A 25,811-nucleotide genomic window follows, 5' to 3' on the forward strand; every position below is an offset into this window, starting at 1 on the left:
CTGAGTTTGTGAATGGATGTTGATATGATTGTTGGATTTGAATCCGATTTAATATTTTCGGTGGCATTTGTAAAGTTGTTGAGGTCATTCATTTCATCATTTATGCTTTATCCGACTTAAGAACATTGTTGGTTTTGTTTCGAACCCTTTGAAGGCCGAGGGCCTATTTTGTATTTGCATGTTGATAATTTGTGCATGCTGCCAGTTGGGTTATAAACTGTATTTTAAATTTTCATGTTGAAATTTGGGGAAAAGTCCAATTTTCAGGGGAGACTATGCCGAAATTTTCGGCCGAAAGTGTCGTTTCTTAATAAGTGGACCCGGCATCGGTGAGATGTCGGAATTTCCACAAGATTCGTCTCGAGTTCCGAGGAATTCAGGGCAGGTCCTGTCATTTTGGGAGCTCACTGGCTTCGGAGTCATGAGAACTCCGAAGTTAAGCGAGTTGGGGGCTAGAGCAATCCCATGATGGGTGACCCACTGGGAAGTTGCTCGTGAGCTCCCAAAAACAAAACTGTGAGGGCAGAGAGGGGGGCCCAAAGCGGACAATATTGTGCTACGGCGGAGCCGATCCCGGGATGTGACAATTTGGTATCAGAGCAACTCTGCCGTGTGGTGCGAGTGTGCCGACGAGGACGTCGGGCCCTTGAGGGGGGTGGATTGTAAGATCCCACATCGACCAACGGAGAGGGGGTTGATGTGCCTTATATGTACATGCCCGCATCCATCTAGCACGAGGCCTTTTGGGGGCTCACTAGCTTCGGAGTCATGGGAACTTCGAAATTAAGCGAGTTGGGGGCTAGAGCAATCCCAGAATGGGTGACCTACTGGGAAGTTGCTTGTGAGCTCCCAAAAATAAAACTGTGAGGGCAGAGAAGGGGGCCCAAAGCGGACAATATTGTCCTACAGCAGAGCCAATCCCGGGATGTGACATGGCATCTCTATGATGTGTTTGATTATTGAAATGTGTCTGCAATTTTATTAGACATCATATGTTTGTTTTTATGATGTGTAGAAGTCCAAAATGTAATTTTAAAATCGTACTATATTTTTTGGAATGTGTTTGTGTAATTATATATTAATTTCATATGACTATTTGTAAATGATATGATAATGCTACATTTAAATAAACATAGACTTAATTTAGCCAAATAAGGTTTGTTTACATGTTTGCATTTGTATTGTTGTAGAAAAGATTCTCAGATGCTTCCGAGTGGCTCATGTGGCCAAGAACATGGATGATTTCAAACTAAAGCACATAAAGTCTCAATTTGTGTACAATCGTCCTAGTTGGAAAACAAAAATCGAATATTGATTGGGTGAGGTGGAATAGCATGAGGATTCCTCAGCTAAGACAATCATTGTGCGGTCATTCCACGACCTGCAAAAGTATCCTGAGGGGTATAGGATAGAACGACTTCAAAAAACTTTGTAGTGCTTATGGATGTTACTGATAAAGAGTACAAGCGCATATCACATATAGTTTCTTATGATCTAATATACGTGTTGCTTTGAAAAATGAGTATGTATTTATTTGATACATTTGCATTCAATATGAATTAATGATGTCATGAGAGGCACGTAGTCGTTGTCCTAAAACCTTGACCCAAACACATGGTTTTAGGAAGGCATCTACGACTTTAGGACAACGACTACATGCCTCTTTTGACATCACATGTCATCCTAACACTTTTTCTATGTATATATTGTATTAGTTATTGTGTATGATTGGTGTGTTTTGGGTATGATTTATTTAATTGATTTTATGTGAATATCAATTTATGAGTATAATTATCGACGGCGTGAGCTTTAAAAGTTCCTTCATTAGTACTTTATTTAATAATACACGCATAATAATCGTATGCGTGTATTCTATTTCAATTATCAAAGTTAGCCTCTTATCACACTCGTCCTAATATGGATTTCTCCGTTTTTAGGTAAAGTGTTCTAATCGTCGTGTTATACAGTTTATCATAGTTGGTGTATATATTTAAAGAGTATAGCCGCGCGGTTATATTGCATAAACAGAATATCTTCAAAGTATAGCCGCGCCTTTAATATGTATCTCTCTTTTTTAATCACTTTGATTAGTAGTTATGTTTTACTTAGAGAATATTAAAGGAAAAAAGAAAAAAGAAAGATTGAATTATTATTTATTAAGTAACATAATTCATGAAGTTAATTAAAAAAATTAATACTAATTATTCACTAAATAAATAATAATTAAAATATAATTACTAACTTAACTAATTAAATGAGGCAAATATATTATTTAATTACTGACAATAAAATTAAAAAAAATTAATTAACCTAAATATCCTAAGTTTATATTTATTTTTTTTAAAAGGACCTCTCCCGACGAAATTTCGTCGGGGCAAGTCAATAGCACTTTTGTCGCGAAAATCCGACAAAGTTTTGCCGGCATAGGTCTGTGCCGACGAAATTTCGTCGGGAGAGTAATGTTTTTAAAATTTTTAATTTTTGAATTATAAATTAGTTTCTTTACTTTTTTTTTTTTTTTGGCTAACCTCTTTAATTTAATATATGTAATTAAGTAACATGTTATCCTTTTTGAATTACTTTAATTAGTAATTATGTTTTAATTATTATTTCTTTGTGAATATTTAAATATGTTATCTATTTCATAAATTACTCAATAAATAGTAATTAATTATTTCTATGTATATATTTTATTAGACATCAAGTGATGTCTAATAAAATTGCAAACACCTTTCAATAATCAAATACAGCATAAAAATGCAATTTTACTGTATTACATTTAAAACACAAAAAGATGCAACCAACAAATAACACCACATTTTCGGTTAGGTTTATTAAATATAGTTTTATATGTATACTGTAATTTCAATTAAGCAATATTATTTCAACAATGAGATATTCAATTGACTCTGATTCTGGTACATAGAAACAAATGCAAACACAAACAGATAATCTCATATTTGAGTATATTATTACCCCCTCTAATAATCGTATGCGTGTATTCTAATTCAATTATCAAAGTTGGCCTCTTGTCACACTCGTCCTAATATGGATTTCTCCATTTTCAGGTAAAGTGTTCTAATCGTCGTGTTATACAGTTTATCATAGTTGGTGTATATATCTAAAGAGTATAGCCGCGCGGTTATACTGCATAAACAGAATATCTTCAAAGTATAGCCGCGCCTTTAATATGTATCTCTCTTTTTAAGCACTTCGATTAGTAGTTATGTTTTACTTAGAGAATATTAAAGGAAAAAAGAAAAAAGAAAGATTGAAATATAATTTATTAAGTAACATAATTCATGAAGTTAATTAAAAAAATTTATTAAGTAATATAAATTTGTCAAACAAAGTAGGGTAAATATTCAGTTATGCTAAGATACGCTCATATTATTATTATTCTCCAATATGGAGGTATTTATACAAGTACAAAAATGTGTTAACCCTAAATAAAATAGGAAATATATCTAAATTACAATAGGAAGTAAATCTCTATTACAATAGGACTAAATAATAATTTGTAAGTAAACAAAAATCCTAACTAAATAAGGAACTAAAATCCTAACTAAGTAAGGACTCGCCAACACTCCCCCTCAAGTTAGGCAAAGATATTTCGCATGCCCAACTTGACAAGCGAGTCACAGAACACCATACTTGAGAAGCACCAATTGTAGAGAAGGTCTTTTCGTCAACCACGAGTGAAACAAGTGACAAACTAAAGCAAAGTTCGCAGCAGAAACACAAGAGCAAACCCTAAAAAATAGGACACATAGCAGAACACAGAAACCCTGTGAGTACGGCAGCAGATAAGGCAGAACACAGAAGCCCTGTGAACAGGGCAATAGATAAGGCAGAACACAAAAGCCCTGTGAGCACGACAGTAGATAAGGTAGAAACCAAACCCTACAAAATAGAGTAAGGCAAGGCAAACACACCAGCAAAGGCATGAGCAATAATACTAGCACCATACTAGGCAGGAGCAACAATACTGGCACCAACAAGAGCAACAAGGCAGAGACATAACAGGCATCATCAACAACAATACAAGGCATTGGCACTAGCAACAGCAGAGACAACTTCTCTTCACTCCTCCTCTCCCCCTGAAAAGAAGAGGTCGTCGGAGTCAAGAAATAAGCAACATCTTCATGGGAATATGTCAAGCTAATGGGGATACGTCAATAAATATATCATTTTCACTCCCCCTCCCCCCCTTGAAGAGGAGGGGAGGAGAGCACTTAAATTGCAAGGAGAACGCAAACACAGGTCACAAGAAAACCTGGCTCTGATACCATGTCAAACAAAGTAGGGTAAATATTCAGTTATGCTAAGATACGCTCATATTATTATTATTCTCCAATATGGAGGTATTTATACAAGTACAAAGATGTGTTAACCCTAAATAAAATAGGAAATATATCTAAATTACAATAGGAAGTAAATCTCTATTACAATAGGACTAAATAATAATTTGTAAGTAAACAAAAATCCTAACTAAATAAGGAACCAAAATCCTAACTAAGTAAGGATTCGCCAACAAAATTAGTTTCTTTACTTTTTTTTTTTTTTGGCTAACCTCTTTAATTTAATATATGTAATTAAGTAACATGTTATCCTTTCTGAATTACTTTAATTAGTAATTATGTTTTAATTATTATTTCTTTTGTGAATATTTAAATATGTTATCTATTTCATAAATTACTCAATAAATAGTAATTAATTATTTTAAATTATTTTGTGGAATTTTCAAACCACGGCAGTTATAAACCTAACTTCATTCGAATTTAAATTGAAAGGATATTTCAAAAACAAAACAAAAAAAGAAATACTTATTTTCATTTGGGTGCCTTAATTAAATTTCTCCAAAGCCCAAGAGCTCCAAGGACCAAGTCTTTAATTAATATAATTATTATTAATCAGCGCCAAATCCAAAGCCGAGCCTCTAGGCAAGCCCATTAGCCCAACTCCCCAATGTTAACCACACTTACCAAACCATCATAGTGCTTTGTTTATAAAAGACCTCTGCATGAGTGGATTTTCGATGTGGGGTGTTCACAAAGGGCACCTCAAAAGCTAAGCCCACAAAGAAATTCATATTTATATTTTTATTGTTGGTGTATATATTTAAAGAGTATAGCCGCGCGGTTATACTCCATATTTATATTTTTTGCAATTGTATTTTGCTAGTTGACTATATCAACAATTTTAATTTTTTATCGCCCTTATTTTTCTAGATCCCTATCTCAACAATTTACACGCTATAAAAGATTTAAAATATATAAAAAAACTGTTGAGACGGGCATCTAGAAAAATAAGGGCGATAAAAAAATTAAAATTGTTGATATGGGCATCTAGCAAAATACAATTGCAAAAAAATTAAAACTAAACTTTGTAAGTCACGCATAGCGAGCGAGATTAAAAAAAAGCCTCTTGCACACGCGGAAGTGTGTGCAGAGAGGCTAGTCTAATGAGCTTCAGGAGCTAGGGGGATTCTTTGTGTTTTTTTTTAAAATTAAAAAAAATTCTGTTTGGTGGAATTGAAAATTTTCCTTGTTTTTTCCCATAATTTGAAATACCTTTTATTAGCTTGGGTAAAACGCTTTTTCCTGTTTTTAATTTTTAGTTTGAATTGTCCTTAAAAGTTCTTTTTTTCAATAATTTGGTAACATATGTTGTATTGTATTCATTGATAACCTTTATAAAAATAAATCAATTATCATAGTTGATTATATTAAAAAGAATTTAAAACAAATGCAAGAACTAATTTAAATTCCTCTTTGTATTTACTGATAACAATTATCATAGTTAACCATTGAACCGAATTTGGAACAGATGCAATTGAATAAGTCTTTATTTAAAACAAAACTCGTTAAACCAAAATATAGTAATTGAAGCTAGTATTGCAACCATTGAAAAAGGAAAACAAAATACAAAAAATTCATGACAATGAAATTAAGATCGGGAAATCCTTTTAGCTACTGCTTGTACATGAACCTCCTCGTGCAGCAATTTTATGCTCGCTCGCTACTATCTTGTTTGTTTTTATATGTAGAAGTCCAAAATGCATTTTTAAAATCGTACTATATTTTTTGGAATGTGTTTGTGAAGTTGTATTACTTTCATACAACTGCTGTTTGCGTCGTTATTGTCGTAGGAAAGAACTTCGTAATAGTATGAGTTTGTTTCCATGTATTTGCGGTATTTCTGTTTTATAAATTGAATATAAAGCAATTGTAATTATGTGTGTTCTTAAATTATTATATCCTAGAGGTGAATTTGTTTGTAAGTTTAAATCATTCTTTCTTTTAAGGATATCTCCACAATAATAACTTGAGAGAAAATAATTGTTTTTCTTCAAAGGTTGCAGTTACTTTGAATAATTACTATGCGAAGTTTTATATTTTAAATAGAAAGAAACTCATGATCGGTTTTGAGTTTATATTCTTGAACTAGCGATGTCCCTTGAAGTTCGCTTTACTTCGTTGAAAAGATCTCACTTGCACTGTTGCACATAATCGTCTTCATCCCATCCTGCTTGACAGAATGTGTCCTAGAACTAGAGTGCAAAAAGAAGGGAATATGATGTCTTTTTTCTTTGCATGACCCTTTTAGTAAATAAAGTGTGGTTGAAACTTGAAACTCAACAAGTTGCTTGCTACAAATTAGGGCCTAAAACATCATGCCCCAAATGGGAATGAGTCCAACAAATTGGAGCCACCAAAAGTGGTAAAATTCGCAAATTAAAAGTGAACAAAATAAATTTTTGGGTCAATTCCAATTTGGTACACTGTGATTTTACTCGTAAGACATATTTGCTCCTGTCCTATTAATTTTTGCAATGTAGCTCTGCCGTGACATTATACATACATGGGTCTATTTTTTAATGCTTATATTGAGTAAAATATTTAAAAAATGAGAAATATTATTTTTAAAAGAAACAAAAAGTAAATTATTTTTTCTCTCTTAGTCTCTCTCCTCCGATCAAACCCATCTCCCCTTTCTCCCAAACCAAAGGCAAATAAAATATAAGAAATGTTCTGGGGAAGTTGGGATTCCCCTTGATAAGAAATGTGTCTGTTCGTTGAGATATCTTTTACATATTACGTTTGTAAAGTTGCGGATGATTTTGGCTTATTACAATTTACAAATTGTTACAACTGCAGATTCAAGACAAAGCAATCCCACCACTATTGAACAGAAATGATGTCATCGGAGCTGCAAGGACAGGATGCGGGAAAACTCTTGTTTTTCTAATACCAGCTGGAGTTTACTCCTCGTGAGGGAACGGGCGTTGTTGTCATTTGCCCAACACCGGAACTTGCTATTCAGGTGAGACCCTGGACATTGTTGTTATATTTTTCTTTTTTATGCCTATGCAAATTTCACGTACCTAACGTAAGTTAAAATTTAGTTTGTGTCTTGTGAAGTACTAGTAAGCACTGATACAAACGGTGGAGTAAAAGTGGGCTTTGTTGATGGAGTTTTCGATATGGAAAATGCTAGGTTACCACATTGTGTACAATCTCACTAGTAGAGGTGTGCTCCACCTTTATTAGAGAGGTGGTACACAATCTGATATAAAAATATGGTAAACCCAGCATTACCCTTTCGATATTGGTGGAGTGAAATATGACTCTGCCAAGTAACTGGTTATTTTCTGAAATGCTGCATATTGGCACATATGGCTTTCTTATTGAAAGAAATGTTTCCCTGACTTTTGAATATTCTTCGTGTTTAGAATCTCCTTCACATTTAATATAAGATTGCCACATCAATAAAATACAATACAGGGGTTAAAGAACTAACACTTCATCAACTAACTGGAAAAAAGAAAAAGTATAACTCCTCCGAAATCAAAACCCCCTCAAAGGTCCCCATTTTATTTCTATGGAACTATGGCCACGATGAAATCTGATGGCTTTTCATTCTGCTTCCTAACTAAAAATCAAAATCTCTTTTTTTCCCCCTCGTTTGACGGGCTTTTGTTTCAGATATGTTAGTCTTCTAAGAATGATAATACAACATGAACAATATTTCCCTCCTTGCCTGGAAGGAAGAACTCCTCCTTACCTTTTATCGTGGCACAACCATAACGTGACATTTGTCCTCTTTTTTTTAAGGAGCGGGTCTTGAATCCAAAAATGATTGAGTTTGGTAGGGTTGGTGGGGTTAGGTTGACCTAATAATAAACGGGTCTTAAACCTAAAAAATTATAAACCGCTATGTATGAATTGAGTTATAAGTTAGGATCAAAACCGACCCAACCCAATCCGTGCCCACCCCTAAGCAACAACTACTTTCCTACGAGAAAAATAAAAGAAAGGAATTCCAACGATTTGGTTGTTCAATTGAAAGCGTACCACATGGTGTCAAGGGGGATACCCTTAAAAAGTATACGAGGAATGCAAAACTAATGTGCCAAAAGTTAACAAAAAGCTGGGCAATATTTTAGCTTAGCATCTGACATTGTGGTTCTTAAACACCCGTCACCTTTTTTTCATAACAAAGAAAACAAAGGAAAGCAAAACGCAAAAGATCACTCTAAATCTTTAGTTGTAGTCTAACACGAGTCTTGGTAATCCCGATCATTGTCGTCGTCGTACTTGTTGTGGCTGTTCACGGATAATGGGCTGTGCCTGTCGTGGCTGTTCGAGTATAATGGGCTGTGCTTGTCGCGGCTGTTCGCGTATAATGGGCTGTGCTTGTCGCGGCTGTTCGCGTATAATGGGCTGTGCTTGTCGTGGCTGTTCACGTATAATGTTATGCTCATCCCAGATTCGGCAGGAACATGTTGCTTTCTTGTTCTTCCACTCAGCTCCACAAGTATAACAAAACTCATAACCACATCTACAAAGACAATGCAAGCATATAGAAAACCACAAGGATTGGTATACAAAAAAAAAAAGCAGCACCCAGAAAAGAACAATCAAAACTAGTTCTTTTTGTGGGTGAAAGAATAGAAAAGGTGGTCCGCAACTAGTAAAGGCAATACACCAATACCATAACCATCTGAGGGGACAGTGTAAGGCCCTACCATGATATCTATTTATAGATGACTAGGATCTCATCCAATGTTTGCTAACAAAAGCATAAAAGAGAACGCCAATTAGATCAGCATGCAAAGATTGACTCCTTTGGAGGTTTGATGGCCCATTGGCAATGTGGCTTTTAATCATAAGAACTAGGAACTTGAGACCAAACACTATACTTAGCCATATCCACTCTTGTACTCAACTTGCTACCCATTAGATCATATAGAGTTCACTAGCTGTATATTTTGTTTTATCTTTTGCTAGTTTCATCCCTCTCAAAAAATTGCTAATTTGATCTAAAGATGACAAAATCAACAGAACAATGACCAAAAGACAAGTCAAATAGGATGGAGGAGTGGGGAGTAATACCTGCAAGTTATGTGGTAACAACCTTCGGCGAGTTCAACCATATGGTTGCACTTTACACACTGACGCCAGAGTTTCTTTGTAGCCAGCGAGTTGAGCAATTGGTCTTCTGGGTGGGGATAGGGATGTGATCTTTTATAATCATAGCAGGTCATATTGAAGTGCCAAGGGACCTTGCAATTGATACAAAAATAGTAATGACATTTCATGCATCTCCTGGCTCCAGTTTGCTCAGCACGGACAAAAGTAGTTTTGGTATATTCTAAGACCTCCTTTTTAGACATTAATGCAGAACACCTGGGATTTGGGCAATAAACTTTGTCTGTAACCGGAATAGAAGATTCCTTGATTCTTTGGCTTATGGCCTCAACTAGTTTAGGTGCCAAGAATTTTGCACAGCTATCAATATTCACCTCATTTTTACAGCCTTCATGAGGGCACTCTGCCCCCATCCCATTAAGAAACTTTACTTCCACATGCTGTTTCGTACAAGAACAGCAATACCTGTGTAGACAGCCATCGATTGAAAACATTTCCCCCACATCAGTTTCTTCAAAGCAAATTACACAAGTCTCCTTCAAACTCTTTCCATTGCTAGAGTCTGCACGCCAGGTGATCTGAGAAACTATAGCCTCTCTTGCAACTTTAAGTGCAAACTTAATGTCAGTACGTGCTACAAGAGAAGGGCTGCAATATTCAAATTTTCTTTGTAGAAGAGCCACTTGATTGACTAATGTTGCAACCTTGCTGTTTCCAGGACGCACTCTGTTTGTGACCTGCATTTATAAGATGTCAATCATCTACATGGAATTTTCTGTTATGCCCCCATATTTTATTTTATAAACATGAATAGTGATGAGAGCAGCAAACTTGTAAAGACATCAATTATACTATCAATAAGGAGGAAAATAAATGAAAAATAACAGAACTTCAGTTTTCTGGATACAGTTTGAATCCTTCGGAAATAGAAAAAAAAAAACATATTTATCTTGTAATACAACCAACAAAGTTTGACAGAACACATCACCAAAAAATAATTAACAAATTTCTAACAGCAACAAAATAGTATAACTGCATGACCGAATCATTGCTGAACCCGAAATTTGAAACTCTAACACATTAATACCAGTAATTGGCTTTGTCACACAAATGCAGCAAGCTCAGCAAATGTTAAACACAACAGACTGAAAGAAGGATAGGTCTAACAAGATAACTGTTAATTCTCCCAAATACCAAGTTGATTGGGATTATTCCTTGCAGCTTCTGCACAAAGCTAAATTAACATGCTCCAAAACACTGTCACAAATGACATGACATACACTTGTTAGATTGCACTTCAACCAATTAACCCAACCCAAACACTAAACCAAAAACCAATACAGCAACTCACTCATATTGATGTTTAGTAATTGGCTTTCACACTTCTCATAGTTGCCCACAATCTTCTTGCTCAATCTCTGATAATGTTCTCCCAAACAAACCCACATATAGTAAGCCCCAAAATTTCTATTCCACTTCCAAAATGGTCAAATGCACAATCTTTTTCTTTTCCTCTGTTTCAGAAGATACCCAATAGTTCATACAGCCAAAGATTTCAAATTTGCAATGCAACAAACAATGCACACCAGTCAACAGTCAACTCTACTACCATTAACATAAACACAAACTCCCACCCAATTAAAAAGTGAATTTGAGAATAAAAGAAGACCGATAAAAGCGAGTGTTTAATGCTAAAACTCACATATTGGTAAAGCATGTAGTCATCACAGTAAAAGGTCACAAATTTCAAGTCCAAGGTGAGAGCTTTGTTAAGCCCTTCAATGATGGCTTCAAGCTCCGAAGCCTCATTGCTCAGCACCACACCATCAACCACCGCCTCCAGATTCTTCCTCGCCTCGAATATCAGATTGTCTCTCGGGTCACAAATCGCGATACCAGCCCCAGCCACCACCACCTTCATATCCCTAACCCTCTCCTCGCTCACCAAACCTTTGCAATACAACCTCAAATTCTCAGTCTCCACCGCTGCAGCTTTCGTCGACGATGACGAAGACGATTCGTCCGCACAGTACGGACGCTCGTAATAGTCGCCGTGCTTGTCCCAGTAGTCCTCGGGCACGTCGCGGAGGTCGGCGGCGAACTTCTGATCGTGAATTCGACGGTTGATATCTTCCTTTGTCTTCATCATCTCCGAAACGGTGCGCTCGTGGTCCTCCCACTCCTGCGCGAATCGCTCGACGTCCTCGAGCATGAGCGTGGCGGCGAGGTCTAAAATGGCGTCGTTCAAGGCGTCGTGGGGCGGCGAAGGAGGCGGAGAGTTGCGCGAACTCGAACTCGAGGCCAACGAGGGATTGAGAGCGAGAGAGGCGGCCATGGCCTCCTGCATTTGGAGCTTGAAGGCCATGTCGAGGTCGGAGTCTAGAGTTTTGGCGGCCATAAGGTCTCTGCGTTGTTCGGAGAGAATGGTGTCGAGGTCGTCTGGGTCAGTACGATCATCCATGATTGATCGGTGACCTGTGTGAAGGACGCAGAGTTAATAATTATAACTAGAATTAATTTTTTACTATATTTTGAGATAAAATGCTTCACGAAAGCCTAGGGGAAAGGAGTGGAGACTTGTCAGAGAAGGAAGAGACCAAGGAAACAGAAGGTTTTGGAGATTGATGAGAGTCTGCAGATTTCAGCCACGTGTCTTCTGAATTTACTTTGACGAATTTTGACCATAAAGCAGCACTTTTCAAACAGAGGGAATTTTATTTATTTTTTAGTCAAAAGAAACAAAACATTATAAAGGAGGGATCGTGCGTGACACCATATAAATCACAATGTAACTTGTGTAAAATATCATTGACCAAAAAAAAAAAACCTATGTAAAATATCTGTTGGAAAATTTCCAAACCAAACACACATATGTGAAGAAGTATGGTTGCGTTTAATCGTAATATCTGCTACTTGATTTGATTCACGATAGACATGTTGAAGATAGACATGTTGTATCAAAACTTTATTAAAGTTATTAAGCAACTGATATATATCGTGAATAATTCGCATATTTCAATTGAGTGATGCTAAACGAACCTTAAAATTAACTGAGTACACCCTACTGCCAGCAGTTCCGTGTTTGGTGGGTAATCTATAAATTCTTTGGTAAATTCGAAAAGGTCTGGAGTTTGCCCTGACCTTGGGTGCCTACTCACCATATTCAACCCTAATCAAACGTAGAGAAGTTTTTATATTGCTCAATGCATACAACAAACAACGCAGCGGGCACTATCGGAGGCGCAAGAAGGTGTCGACTGTTTGTTCAACATTCACTCACTAGGTGAAGCAAAGCAAAAGTTTGCGAAGGAGAAGATGTAATCATCTAATAATATGAAGGTCATGCGTTCAACTTGAATTGATTCTTGCGTTGAATTATTGTCTTGCCTTCAAACTGGAAGAGGCTATCTCTATATTCTTGCGGCAGACCACAAGGTGAAGAACTCACTCACGCCACTGCTCTGCTCTCTTTTTTCTCTTTTCCCTTCTAGTTTTTGAAGGGTTTTTTTTTTTTTTTTTTTTTTTTGAGCTTAATAATTCATATAGTGCATTCAAATTAGAAGTTGAAAAGTACATAATGACTACGTTGTTTGTGATGTTGAGATGAAACTAATTAGAAAGTCCAACTGAAGTATTTTCTTCACAATAGCTAATGTTTGTAAGTTGGGGATTCCCCTTGATAAGAAATGTGTCTGTTCGTTGAGATATCTTTTACATATTATGTTTGTAAAGTTGCGGATGATTTTGGCTTATTACAATTTACAAATTGTTACAACTGCAGATTCAAGACAAAGCAATCCCACCACTATTGAACAGAAATGATGTCATCGGAGCTGCAAGGACAGGATGCGGGAAAACTCTTGTTTTTCTAATACCAGCTGGAGTTTACTCCTCGTGAGGGAACGGGCGTTGTTGTCATTTGCCCAACACCGGAACTTGCTATTCAGGTGAGACCCTGGACATTGTTGTTATATTTTTCTTTTTTATGCCTATGCAAATTTCACGTACCTAACCTAAGTTAAAATTTAGTTTGTGCCTTGTGAAGTACTAGTAAGCACTGATACAAACGGTGGAGTAAAAGTGGGCTTTGTTGATGGAGTTTTCGATATGAAAAATGCTAGGTTATCACATTTTTATACCACATTGTGTACCACATCACTAATAGAAGTGGGCCCCGTTATATTGGTGGGCTCCATTTCTATTAGAGAGGAGGTACACAATCTGATATAAAAATATGGTAAGTCTAACATTACCCTTTCAATATTGGTGGAGTGAAATATGACTCTGCCAAGTAACTGGTTATTTTCTGAAATGCTGCATATTGGCACAGATGGCTTTCTTATTGAAAGAAATGTTTCCCTGACTTTTGAATATTCCGAGATACTGGAATGTAGTTTGGGATCCTTTTGCAATTCTGATTGTTGTGTGTGTTAGTGACAAAATCTAGCTTGTCTGTGTGGTTGAGCTACGAATCTTTGATGGAGATGAAAGCTTGTATCAGGACATCACATCATTTGACCATTTTGGCGACACTATTTTTTTGTCATACTAAAATATTTTGGCAAGTTTCCTTAATTTATTGTAATATTATAGACTTTTTGTCATACTAAGATATTTTGGCAAGTTTCTTTAATTTATCGTAATTTTACCGACTTTTTTGGCGATATTTTCTGTTTCTTTCGGCGATTTTATCAAGCTAACATTACAACTAACTTAAGCACTGATTTTGGTAAATTTATCACCAATATTATCGAGATTTCGGCGATATACATGGGTGCTCCACTTTATCCCGCGTATGTGAGATTTTAAAAATTCCATCAATATAAAACTTAGGGCGACTCGAGGATCTGAATCATCTGCTAAATTTTCTCTGCTAGAATCTCCTTGACATTTAATATAAGATTGCCACATCAATAAAATACAATACAAGGGTTAGAGAACTAACACTTCATCAACTAATTGGAAAAAAGAAAAAGAAAAAGAAAAGAATAACTCCTTCCTCCGAAATCAAAACCCTCTCAAAGATCCCATTTTATTTCTATGGAACTATGGCCACGATGTAATCTGATGGCTTTTCATTATGCTTCCTAACTAAAAATCAAAATCTCTTTTTTTTCTCCCTCATTTGACGAGCTTTTGTTTCAGATATGTTAGTCTTCTAAGAATGATAATAAAACATGAACAATACTTCCCTCCTTGCCTGTAAGGAAGAACTCCTCCTTACCTTTTATTGTGACTCAACTACAAAGTGACATGTGTCCTTTTTTGTTTTTTAAGAAGTGGGTCTTGAATCCAAAAATGATTGAGTTATGTAGGGTTGGTGGGGTTAGGTTGACCTAATAATAAACGGGTCATTAACCTAAAAAATTATAAATCATTATGTATGAATTGAGTTACAAGTTAGGATCAAAACCGACCCAACCCAATCTGTAGGGTTGGGCATCAAAACCGGAATAAGGAAACCAAACCGAAACCATGCCAAACCATGCCAATCTCATGTCGTCACGTTTGGTATTGAAGTGTAAATAGGATGATACCGTGTCTTCCCGTTACTACTTGACATGGCATCGATTCCACATTTCTGATCTCTTTTGGTGCCATACTGTACCGAACAGTGTTTTGAAGTTTTAATTCCCATTTTCAGTTTCCTTCTCCCCCATTCGTTGCGATCTTCTTCCTCCTTCTAATTCTTTCTTTCTTTTCTTTCTTCTCCTCTTTCCTTCTCATTTCTCGATTCCAAGGCTCGATCGAATCTGTCACGCCCCGAATTTCCCACAACAATTAATCTGCGAATTTAAACAGAACAACCAACAATCCGGGACGCGAAGCTCGGAACCTTCAACAAAAGTACCTAGAAATTTAAACTTTTCTTTCTTGATACAACACCACTGTTCCGAACCACAATGTCAATAATGACTCAACTCTTCTGAGTCAAATATTACATTACAAACTCACAACATAAATGAACAATCATCATTTTACATAATATGCTCCTCAGAGCTTATTTCACACAGCGGAAGTCTAACACTCACCAACACTCTCACACCACACTTTACAGTCTGTGGATCCACCAATGAGCCTCCTGCTCCTCACCTTAATTCTCCTGCTCACCGTCTCTACCACCTGCAGGATTTTCCCCTACACCATTGAATAGTGCACCGGGTTCACCACAGAACAACCCGGTAAGCTTTCTAAAGCTCGTATGAGTAAACCACGTCCACAGTATAATATGTCAATTTCACATAATATACAAACACATGCACTTTCATTAGCACACCACAATCCTTGTATAACCAAGGTAATCATAATCATCAATATCATCACAATCACAATTCTTTTATTTTATTTAAAGAACTGTTTCGATCACCACCTGTGACCACACCAAAACTCTTTATTTCAAAGTAGTTTTCACACGTCAATTGTTTGACAGATAGAAGAGAGAATACTATGAACCTCTAATCTATAACACTACAAAACACCATAGTAGTGTTCACTCATGATTACACACCAGTCATGAGTACTAGATGGCGCCAGACTAGAGCTCTAACTGTTCTTGGGTCTTGCTCCCTAGGGTAATTTATCCCTCATTATTTGCCACGAGAATGCCCACCTGACAAACTCAGAAGGGATTCAAGGTATTCTCACCTAAATCCATCAACACCAAAACACCAACACCAAAACACCAACGCCAAAACAATATAAAATGTAGTTTCACATTAAACATTGTTTTATAGCCAAATACACCAATCACAACAATATATATTTATTATATATATTTATGTGGTTATTCACGAATGAATTTCCACCATACATCCACAACATATGTTATATGGTTAAACACCAAAATCTCCAATAATAATAATTAATTCAAAACAAAATAGGTTTCACTTACCTCATGAACCGTTGATGAACAAGTTCATGTGTTTTAAATCAATTAAACATTTTATAAAATCACAGCCAACATGTTAATTATAGCCATTAACATTATCCAAGGTCACCTTATAATAAATATAATAATCCGTGATTTTACTCACGATTAGGATGGTTTTACTCACCTTTCGTCCAAGCTGCGTCTTCAACAACTTAACGAATCCTCAATCTCAAACCTCAACGAGCAACTCAATCTCCAACAGTACCTAAGCAAAGTACATAGCTCAACTTAGTACAAAACTCCAAAAATCCAAGATTTCGCATCTAATGACGAAATTGCCCTTTGGACCAACCGGGAATCCAAAGTGATCAAATCTCCTCCAACCAACTCCAAAACTGTGACGTACGTGCTGTCAACGTCGAATCATGACCAATGACACCCATTGTCCAAAAGGTCACTATTTGGGTCCCGTGGGTCCCACATGTCTAACCGACACCCCAAAAATCCGCCTTTGGCCCACAACCTCGGATTCCAAATCCGATCTCACCAATGGACTCTAAATAGTCCCAACATCACCCTGCAACAATTTGGGCCCAATCCAACGGTCGGATAATTCTACATTACACGATCGAATGGCGATCGCTCGCCTTAACTTTGAAATTTAATAACTTATGATCGGGACGTCCGATCATCAATCCGTCTGAACCTACAGACTCCTCACAACACCAGCTACAACATAATTAAAATTGGACACGATCCAACGGTCCGATAATCTCAAATCAATGGTCCACATTTGTGAGGCTCCGATCGTCGATTAAACGACGGAATCTCAACAATTCAAACATACAAACATGTTCAGTTACTCCAGCACTACATTCTGTCTCTAAAGCCCTAACTCAGAATCGCCACCCAGCGCCGCCACGCGCCGCCACCGCCGGTGGTGGTTTGGGTACTATTCCGGCGACGGACCACCCTAAAATCGCCGGTCAAGACCTATGCCAAAATATTCGTAATACTGATTAGAACAACTTTAATTCTTACCTCGAGGTCCAATTCGAAGCGTAAGTGACTCAAACCGCCTGTTGAAGTTGCTGATTTCACTGTTGACGAACCAACTTCGCGGCATCGCCCAGCCTTCACCGCACCTCCGATGGCTCCGATTCTTCTTGGGTTATGTTCACAAGATATCAGGCTTCCTATCTGGGTTGGTGGTGTTGATCACCTCCACCGTACGCCGCCGCAGAAGCCGCCGGAAATCGCCTCTCCGATGAGCTCTCAAACTTCCGGATTCAATTGCAAATTATGAATCCAAACAGTGTCCATCTTAAATTTATAGGCAAAGTCTCTGTTTGCAATTTAGTCCCTGAAACTTCAAACGAGCATAACTTCTTCGTTTCAACTCGGATTCACGAACCGTTTGCGCCTACGCGTTCGTGAGATCAATCTCGACTTTCCAATTTAAAAATCATAATTTTCTCACTTCAATTTCTTGTACTTCCTTTGTAAAATCATAAACTTAATCATAAAGGTATTTTGTCCCAAATTGAGATTAAGTCTCTTAATTCCAATATTTCCACACCAAACCAAAATCATACAACATCCAAAATAGTCACACGACTTAATAATATTTTCCACAAAAATAATAAAACCAAATATTATTTTTGAGGGTATTACATTCTACCCTCCTTAAAGGAATTTCGTCCCGAAATTCAACCCGCTTCGTCCTAAAAAAGATGAGGATACTTCTTCCTCATTTCAGACTCCAATTCCCAAGAGGCATCACCCTCGTCATGGTGACTCCACAACACTTTGACTAAATCCACTTGAGCTGTTCTAAGCTGTTTGGTCATCCTGTCCAAGACGCGTACAGGTGCCTCTACATAAGTTGCATCTCCATTGACTTCAACAGTACCGTAATCAATTACGTGTGAAGCATCCTTAATATACCTCCTCAACATTGACACATGAAACACGTTATGGACACTTGACATCATTGGAGGTAATGCCAACCGATATGCCAACTCACCGACCTTATCTAGAATCTCAAAAGGTCCAACAAATCTGGGAGATAACTTCCCTTTCTTTTTACCAAATCTTATTACTCCCTTCATTGGTGAAACCTTCAAAAACACATGGTCACCAACTTCAAATTCCACACTCCGCCGTTTCTTATCTGCGTAACTCTTCTGACGGTTCTGTGCTGTACGAATTCTATCTCTGATGATAGAAACCTTCTCTGTAGTCTCTTGAACTACCTCAGTATGCATTACTTTATTATCACCTACCTCAGCCCAACAAACAGGTGATCTACATGGCCTTCCATACAATGCTTCATACGGTGCCATACCAATACTAGAGTGATAACTGTTGTTATAGGCAAATTCTATCAGAGCCAAATATTCATCCCAACTTCCCTTGAAGTCCAAGACACATGCCCGAAGCATATCCTCCATCACTTGATTCACTCGTTCAGTTTGACCATCAGTTTGAGGATGAAAAGCTGTACTCATATCCAATCTAGTCCCCATGGCCTTTTGGAAACTACTCCAAAACTTAGAAGTGAAACGAGCATCCCTATCCGAGACAATGGATACAGGAATCCCGTGCAATCTCACCACCTCACGAATGTAGAGCTTACTCAGTGTGTCCACTGAATACTTCATAGATACAGGCAGAAAATGTGCCGATTTCGTCAGTCGGTCCACAATAACCCAAATTGCATCGTGACTCTGTTTAGTCTTAGGCAATCCCACTACGAAATCCATAGCAATATTTTCCCATTTCCAAACATGAATAGATAAAGGTTTCAACAACCCTGATGGCCGTTGATGTTCTGCCTTCACCCGTTGACAAGTTAGACATTTAGTCACATACTGTCCCACCTCCCTTTTCATAGCAATCCACCAGAATTGTCTCTTAAGATCCTTGTACATCTTAGTACTTCCTGGATGAACCGTATACTTAGAACGATGAGCTTCATCCAAAATCTCTCTCTTAAGATTCTCAGATTCAGGCACGCACAACTTCCCTCTGTATCTCAAACCACCATCACTCCCAATTGTCCACTCAGAAGGACCTATAAAAGTTGGTTCAATTGTTAACTCAACCATTTTAGCTTGCATTCCCACATCTTGAGCTTGCTCTTGAATCACCTTACTAATCAAGCTAGGTTGAACTGTCATACTCCCCAGAAAAATATCTCCTCCAACTGTAGTTGGTACTAGGTCCACCTCTGTTGCCATTTCCAGCATTCTCCACTCCTGTGCCATTACAGATGCGACCACTCCTCTAGGCTTGCGACTCAATGCATCTGCAACAACATTAGCTTTCCCTGGATGATATTCCAACGTGAAACCATAATCCTTTATGAGTTCCATCCATCTCCTTTGCCTCATGTTCAGTTCCTTTTGAGAAAAGAGATACTTTAAACTCTTATGGTCTGAAAAGAGTTCAAACTTCTCACCATACAAATAATGCCTCCAAACTTTCAAGGCGAACACTACTGCAGCCAATTCTAAATCATGTGTAGGGTAGTTTCTCTCATGCACCTTCAGCTGTCTAGATGCATAAGCAACCACTTTACCATTCTGCATCAACACACATCCCAAACCCTGAAGAGATGCATCACTATAAATCACCAATCCTCCTCCTCCTGAGGGAATTGTCAACACCGGAGCAGTAGTCAATTTCTTATTCAGTTCATTGAAAGCTTTCTCGCAATCCTCATTCCAAATGAACAACACATCTTTCCTTGTCAACTTGGTCAAAGGTGCAGCAATACTTGAAAAACCCTCAATAAACCTCCGATAATAACCGGCCAAACCCAAGAAACTACGAATCTCAGTCACAGTAGCAGGCTGTTTCCACTCCATAACTGCTTCCACTTTAGAAGGATCCACTGATACCCCATCCTTAGAAACCACATGGCCGAGAAATTTTACTTTATCCTGCCAAAAATCACACTTTTCATACTTGGTATACAATTGATTCCTTCTTAGTGTTTCCAAAACAATTTCAAGATGCCGATCATGATCTTCATCATTCTTTGAGTAGATCAAAATATCATCCACAAACACCACAACAAAATCATCCAAGTAAGGACCGAATATTCTGTTCATCAAATCCATAAACACAGCAGGTGCATTAGTCAACCCAAAAGGCATGACAACAAACTCATAATGTCCATACCTGGTTCGAAATGCTGTTTTAGGAATATCTTCCTCCCTCACCCTAACTTGGTGATATCCTGATCTCAAGTCAATCTTTGAGAACACAGTTGCCCCCTTCAACTGATCAAACAAATCTTCAATCCTTGGCAACGGATACTTATTTTTAATCGTCACCTTGTTTAACATTCTGTAATCCACACATAATCTCAGTGTGTGATCCTTTTTCATCACAAATAGGACAGGTGCACCCCAAGGTGATGTACTCGGTCTAATGAACCCTTGTGCCACTAAACCATCAATTTGAATCTTGAGTTCTTTCAACTCGGTAGGTGCCATTCTATATGGAGCCTTTGATATTGGTGACGTTCCCGGAATCAATTCAATAGTAAACTCTACTACCCTCCTTGGAGGCAAACCCACAATATCTTGGAAAACATCCTGATACAAAGATACTTTAGGAACATCTTCCAATGCCAGAACTCGTTCTACTCTTTCCACAAGAGCTAGAAACCCAAACTTCATAGTTGCATCAGTTTTAATGCACCTATGCCGAACCACCGCTTGTCCAGGAGTATGAAATGACACTAACATTCCATGACAATCAATTACAGCATGATTACACCGTAACCAGTCCACACCAAGTATCATATCATACGAGTTATTATCCAGAATAATTAAATCAGCAAGGAACTCCTTGTTACCAATCAACAATGGGCAAGACTCACACACCAAAATCAATTTCACAGAATTACCCAAAGGTGACTCAACAGTTAAAGGTACACCAAGCAATTTAGGAGTTAATCCCAACGCATTCACAACAGATCGAGAGATAAAAGAATGTGATGCACCAGTATCAAACAAAACCCTCACAAGATTATGAAAGAGAGTTATTGTACCTTCCACACCAGTGTTCCCCTGCCTTTGACCCACGGCAAAGACTCTGGCATTTCCTTGTCTTTGTTGTCTCCCCGGTTTGTTTTCACTCTTGCAATTCTTAGCAATATGTCCTGGCTGACCACAAGTAAAGCATGTATACACCTTAGGCTTGGTGCAGTTTATTGACAGATGACCCACCTCATTGCAGTTATAACATCTAATAGGCCCAGCTTGCTTAGCATGTGCCTCATTTTTTGTCGCAGTCAGGTACCCTGTCCTCTGCTTCTTGCCAACACCTCCCTGATTCCCAGTGGTGCTACTTTGTGCTGGCGCCTTTCCTTTCCCCTTGACATCTCTCTTGACATCCAGACTCTTCTTGAACTCATTATTATTTGCTTCAATTGAAGCTGCACACTCCACCAAATCCACCAATTTCGTATGACGGAAACCAGTCACCATCTTTTTCACATAAACATTCAAACCCCTTTGAAACTTCTGGGTTTGTTGCAACTCACTCAGAGGGTCTGCAAAACGAGACAACTCAGCAAACCGTGCCTCATACTCCCTCACAGTCATGGTCCCTTGCGTCAAGTTTATGAACTCCATTTGTAATTCCTCTCTTACGGTATCAGAAAAGTACTTCTTGTAAAATAGTGCCAAAAACTCTTCCCAATCCATCTGGTCCACATTATGTGATCTTTCCACCGTATCCCACCACACTCGTGCCTCATCCTGTAAGTAAAAGGAAGCTGCACTCGTCTTCTCAACACCAGTCATACGCAACATCTTGAAGTAGTTCTCAAGATTCCGTATCCACCTATCCGCCTTCATGTGATCCACTTTACCCTCAAAGGGTTTAACTCCCAGTTTTTTGAGTTCATAAACCAATTGGGACATTCTGAAAGGATCTGCGGGTGGCACTGGTGGTGGTGGAGGAACACCATGCTCCCGTGCCCGCAAGAACTCTGCAAATAGATCAGCTGTACGATCATCCATTGGCACATTGCGCATATTTTGCGCACCAGCAGGAGCTTCTTCTTCAATCTCCTCCTCAGACTCCTCATGAATTTCAAAATTAGTCTCAACAGCTCCTTGCTCTTCGCCCTCACCCCTAGCTCTGCCTTGGCCTCGGCCTCGGCCTCTGCCTCGACCTCTGCCTCGACCTCTGCCTTGAACCATTATCCTTCTGGCAAAAGACCAACAAACTGTTAATTCCATACTTGAGTATTATCTCAAAATAAACAAGCTTGAAATTAACATACAACCACAACAACAACAGAGGATCCATTCCTCTAACACCTAAACCCTTCTTAGAGTTAAACACCATACAGGTCTCCCGAACTTACCCAAAGTTCCGACAAGGCAAAACAATTGAGCAGTTAACAAACTGTCAGAGCTGACCATAAGCTCTAACACTCCATCAGAGCAGAACCATAAGCTCTAACACTCCATCAGAGCAGAACCATAAGCTCTGATACCAAACTGTCACGCCCCGAATTTCCCACAACAATTAATCTGCGAATTTAAACAGAACAACCAACAATCCGGGACGCGAAGCTCGGAACCTTCAACAAAAGTACCTAGAAATTTAAACTTTTCTTTCTTGATACAACACCACTGTTCCGAACCACAATGTCAATAATGACTCAACTCTTCTGAGTCAAATATTACATTACAAACTCACAACATAAATGAACAATCATCATTTTACATAATATGCTCCTCAGAGCTTATTTCACACAGCGGAAGTCTAACACTCACCAACACTCTCACACCACACTTTACAGTCTGTGGATCCACCAATGAGCCTCCTGCTCCTCACCTTAATTCTCCTGCTCACCGTCTCTACCACCTGCAGGATTTTCCCCTACACCATTGAATAGTGCACCGGGTTCACCACAGAACAACCCGGTAAGCTTTCTAAAGCTCGTATAAGTAAACCACGTCCACAGTATAATATGTCAATTTCACATAATATACAAACACATGCACTTTCATTAGCACACCACAATCCTTGTATAACCAAGGTAATCATAATCATCAATATCATCACAATCACAATTCTTTTATTTTATTTAAAGAACTGTTTCGATCACCACCTGTGACCACACCAAAACTCTTTATTTCAAAGTAGTTTTCACACGTCAATTGTTTGACAGATAGAAGAGAGAATACTATGAACCTCTAATCTATAACACTACAAAACACCATAGTAGTGTTCACTCATGATTACACACCAGTCATGAGTACTAGATGGCGCCAGACTAGAGCTCTAACTGTTCTTGGGTCTTGCTCCCTAGGGTAATTTATCCCTCATTATTTGCCACGAGAATGCCCACCTGACAAACTCAGAAGGGATTCAAGGTATTCTCACCTAAATCCATCAACACCAAAACACCAACACCAAAACACCAACGCCAAAACAATATAAAATGTAGTTTCACATTAAACATTGTTTTATAGCCAAATACACCAATCACAACAATATATATTTATTATATATATTTATGTGGTTATTCACGAATGAATTTCCACCATACATCCACAACATATGTTATATGGTTAAACACCAAAATCTCCAATAATAATAATTAATTCAAAACAAAATAGGTTTCACTTACCTCATGAACCGTTGATGAACAAGTTCATGTGTTTTAAATCAATTAAACATTTTATAAAATCACAGCCAACATGTTAATTATAGCCATTAACATTATCCAAGGTCACCTTATAATAAATATAATAATCCGTGATTTTACTCACGATTAGGATGGTTTTACTCACCTTTCGTCCAAGCTGCGTCTTCAACAACTTAACGAATCCTCAATCTCAAACCTCAACGAGCAACTCAATCTCCAACAGTACCTAAGCAAAGTACATAGCTCAACTTAGTACAAAACTCCAAAAATCCAAGATTTCGCATCTAATGACGAAATTGCCCTTTGGACCAACCGGGAATCCAAAGTGATCAAATCTCCTCCAACCAACTCCAAAACTGTGACGTACGTGCTGTCAACGTCGAATCATGACCAATGACACCCATTGTCCAAAAGGTCACTATTTGGGTCCCGTGGGTCCCACATGTCTAACCGACACCCCAAAAATCCGCCTTTGGCCCACAACCTCGGATTCCAAATCCGATCTCACCAATGGACTCTAAATAGTCCCAACATCACCCTGCAACAATTTGGGCCCAATCCAACGGTCGGATAATTCTACATTACACGATCGAATGGCGATCGCTCGCCTTAACTTTGAAATTTAATAACTTATGATCGGGACGTCCGATCATCAATCCGTCTGAACCTACAGACTCCTCACAACACCAGCTACAACATAATTAAAATTGGACACGATCCAACGGTCCGATAATCTCAAATCAATGGTCCACATTTGTGAGGCTCCGATCGTCGATTAAACGACGGAATCTCAACAATTCAAACATACAAACATGTTCAGTTACTCCAGCACTACATTCTGTCTCTAAAGCCCTAACTCAGAATCGCCACCCAGCGCCGCCACGCGCCGCCACCGCCGGTGGTGGTTTGGGTACTATTCCGGCGACGGACCACCCTAAAATCGCCGGTCAAGACCTATGCCAAAATATTCGTAATACTGATTAGAACAACTTTAATTCTTACCTCGAGGTCCAATTCGAAGCGTAAGTGACTCAAACCGCCTGTTGAAGTTGCTGATTTCACTGTTGACGAACCAACTTCGCGGCATCGCCCAGCCTTCACCGCACCTCCGATGGCTCCGATTCTTCTTGGGTTATGTTCACAAGATATCAGGCTTCCTATCTGGGTTGGTGGTGTTGATCACCTCCACCGTACGCCGCCGCAGAAGCCGCCGGAAATCGCCTCTCCGATGAGCTCTCAAACTTCCGGATTCAATTGCAAATTATGAATCCAAACAGTGTCCATCTTAAATTTATAGGCAAAGTCTCTGTTTGCAATTTAGTCCCTGAAACTTCAAACGAGCATAACTTCTTCGTTTCAACTCGGATTCACGAACCGTTTGCGCCTACGCGTTCGTGAGATCAATCTCGACTTTCCAATTTAAAAATCATAATTTTCTCACTTCAATTTCTTGTACTTCCTTTGTAAAATCATAAACTTAATCATAAAGGTATTTTGTCCCAAATTGAGATTAAGTCTCTTAATTCCAATATTTCCACACCAAACCAAAATCATACAACATCCAAAATAGTCACACGACTTAATAATATTTTCCACAAAAATAATAAAACCAAATATTATTTTTGAGGGTATTACAGAATCGATCGATCTTCTTCTTCTCTTCCTCTCTATCTATCTGTTTGGGAACTCTCTCTTCTTCTCCTATCTCTCTCCCTACGTGTCAGTGTATGGTGTAAGCGCCCTAATTCCCAAAAAAAACCTCTCTCTCTCTCTCTCTCTCTCTCTCTCTCTCTCTCTCTCTCTCTCTCTCTCTCTCTCTCTC

At 38.3% G+C, this 25,811-nt stretch overlaps 1 protein-coding gene and 1 long non-coding RNA gene across 2 annotated transcripts; both read right to left on the minus strand.

Moving 5' to 3' along the window:
• Nucleotides 1-8,310: 8,310 nt before the first annotated feature.
• LOC110770962 (E3 ubiquitin-protein ligase RSL1) lies at nt 8,311-12,050 on the minus strand. The gene is made up of 3 exons (XM_021975196.2): nt 11,137-12,050; nt 9,399-10,171; nt 8,311-8,844 (listed from the first exon to the last, which is right to left on the minus strand). Exons 1-3 carry the CDS (start codon nt 11,893-11,895, stop codon nt 8,583-8,585), a joined length of 1,794 nt encoding a protein of 597 aa, XP_021830888.1. The 5' UTR covers nt 11,896-12,050; the 3' UTR covers nt 8,311-8,582.
• Nucleotides 12,051-22,911: 10,861 nt separating this feature from the next.
• On the minus strand, nt 22,912-25,567 carry LOC148294053 (uncharacterized). The gene is made up of 3 exons (XR_015836595.1): nt 24,992-25,567; nt 24,135-24,215; nt 22,912-23,217 (listed from the first exon to the last, which is right to left on the minus strand). It is a non-coding gene; the product is annotated as an uncharacterized LOC148294053 (long non-coding RNA).
• Nucleotides 25,568-25,811: the final 244 nt, after the last annotated feature.

Source organism: Prunus avium, chromosome 6 (assembly GCF_965620075.1).
Source record: "Prunus avium chromosome 6, drPruAviu1.hap1.1, whole genome shotgun sequence".
In the NCBI taxonomy this organism is placed as follows: domain Eukaryota; kingdom Viridiplantae; phylum Streptophyta; class Magnoliopsida; order Rosales; family Rosaceae; genus Prunus; species Prunus avium.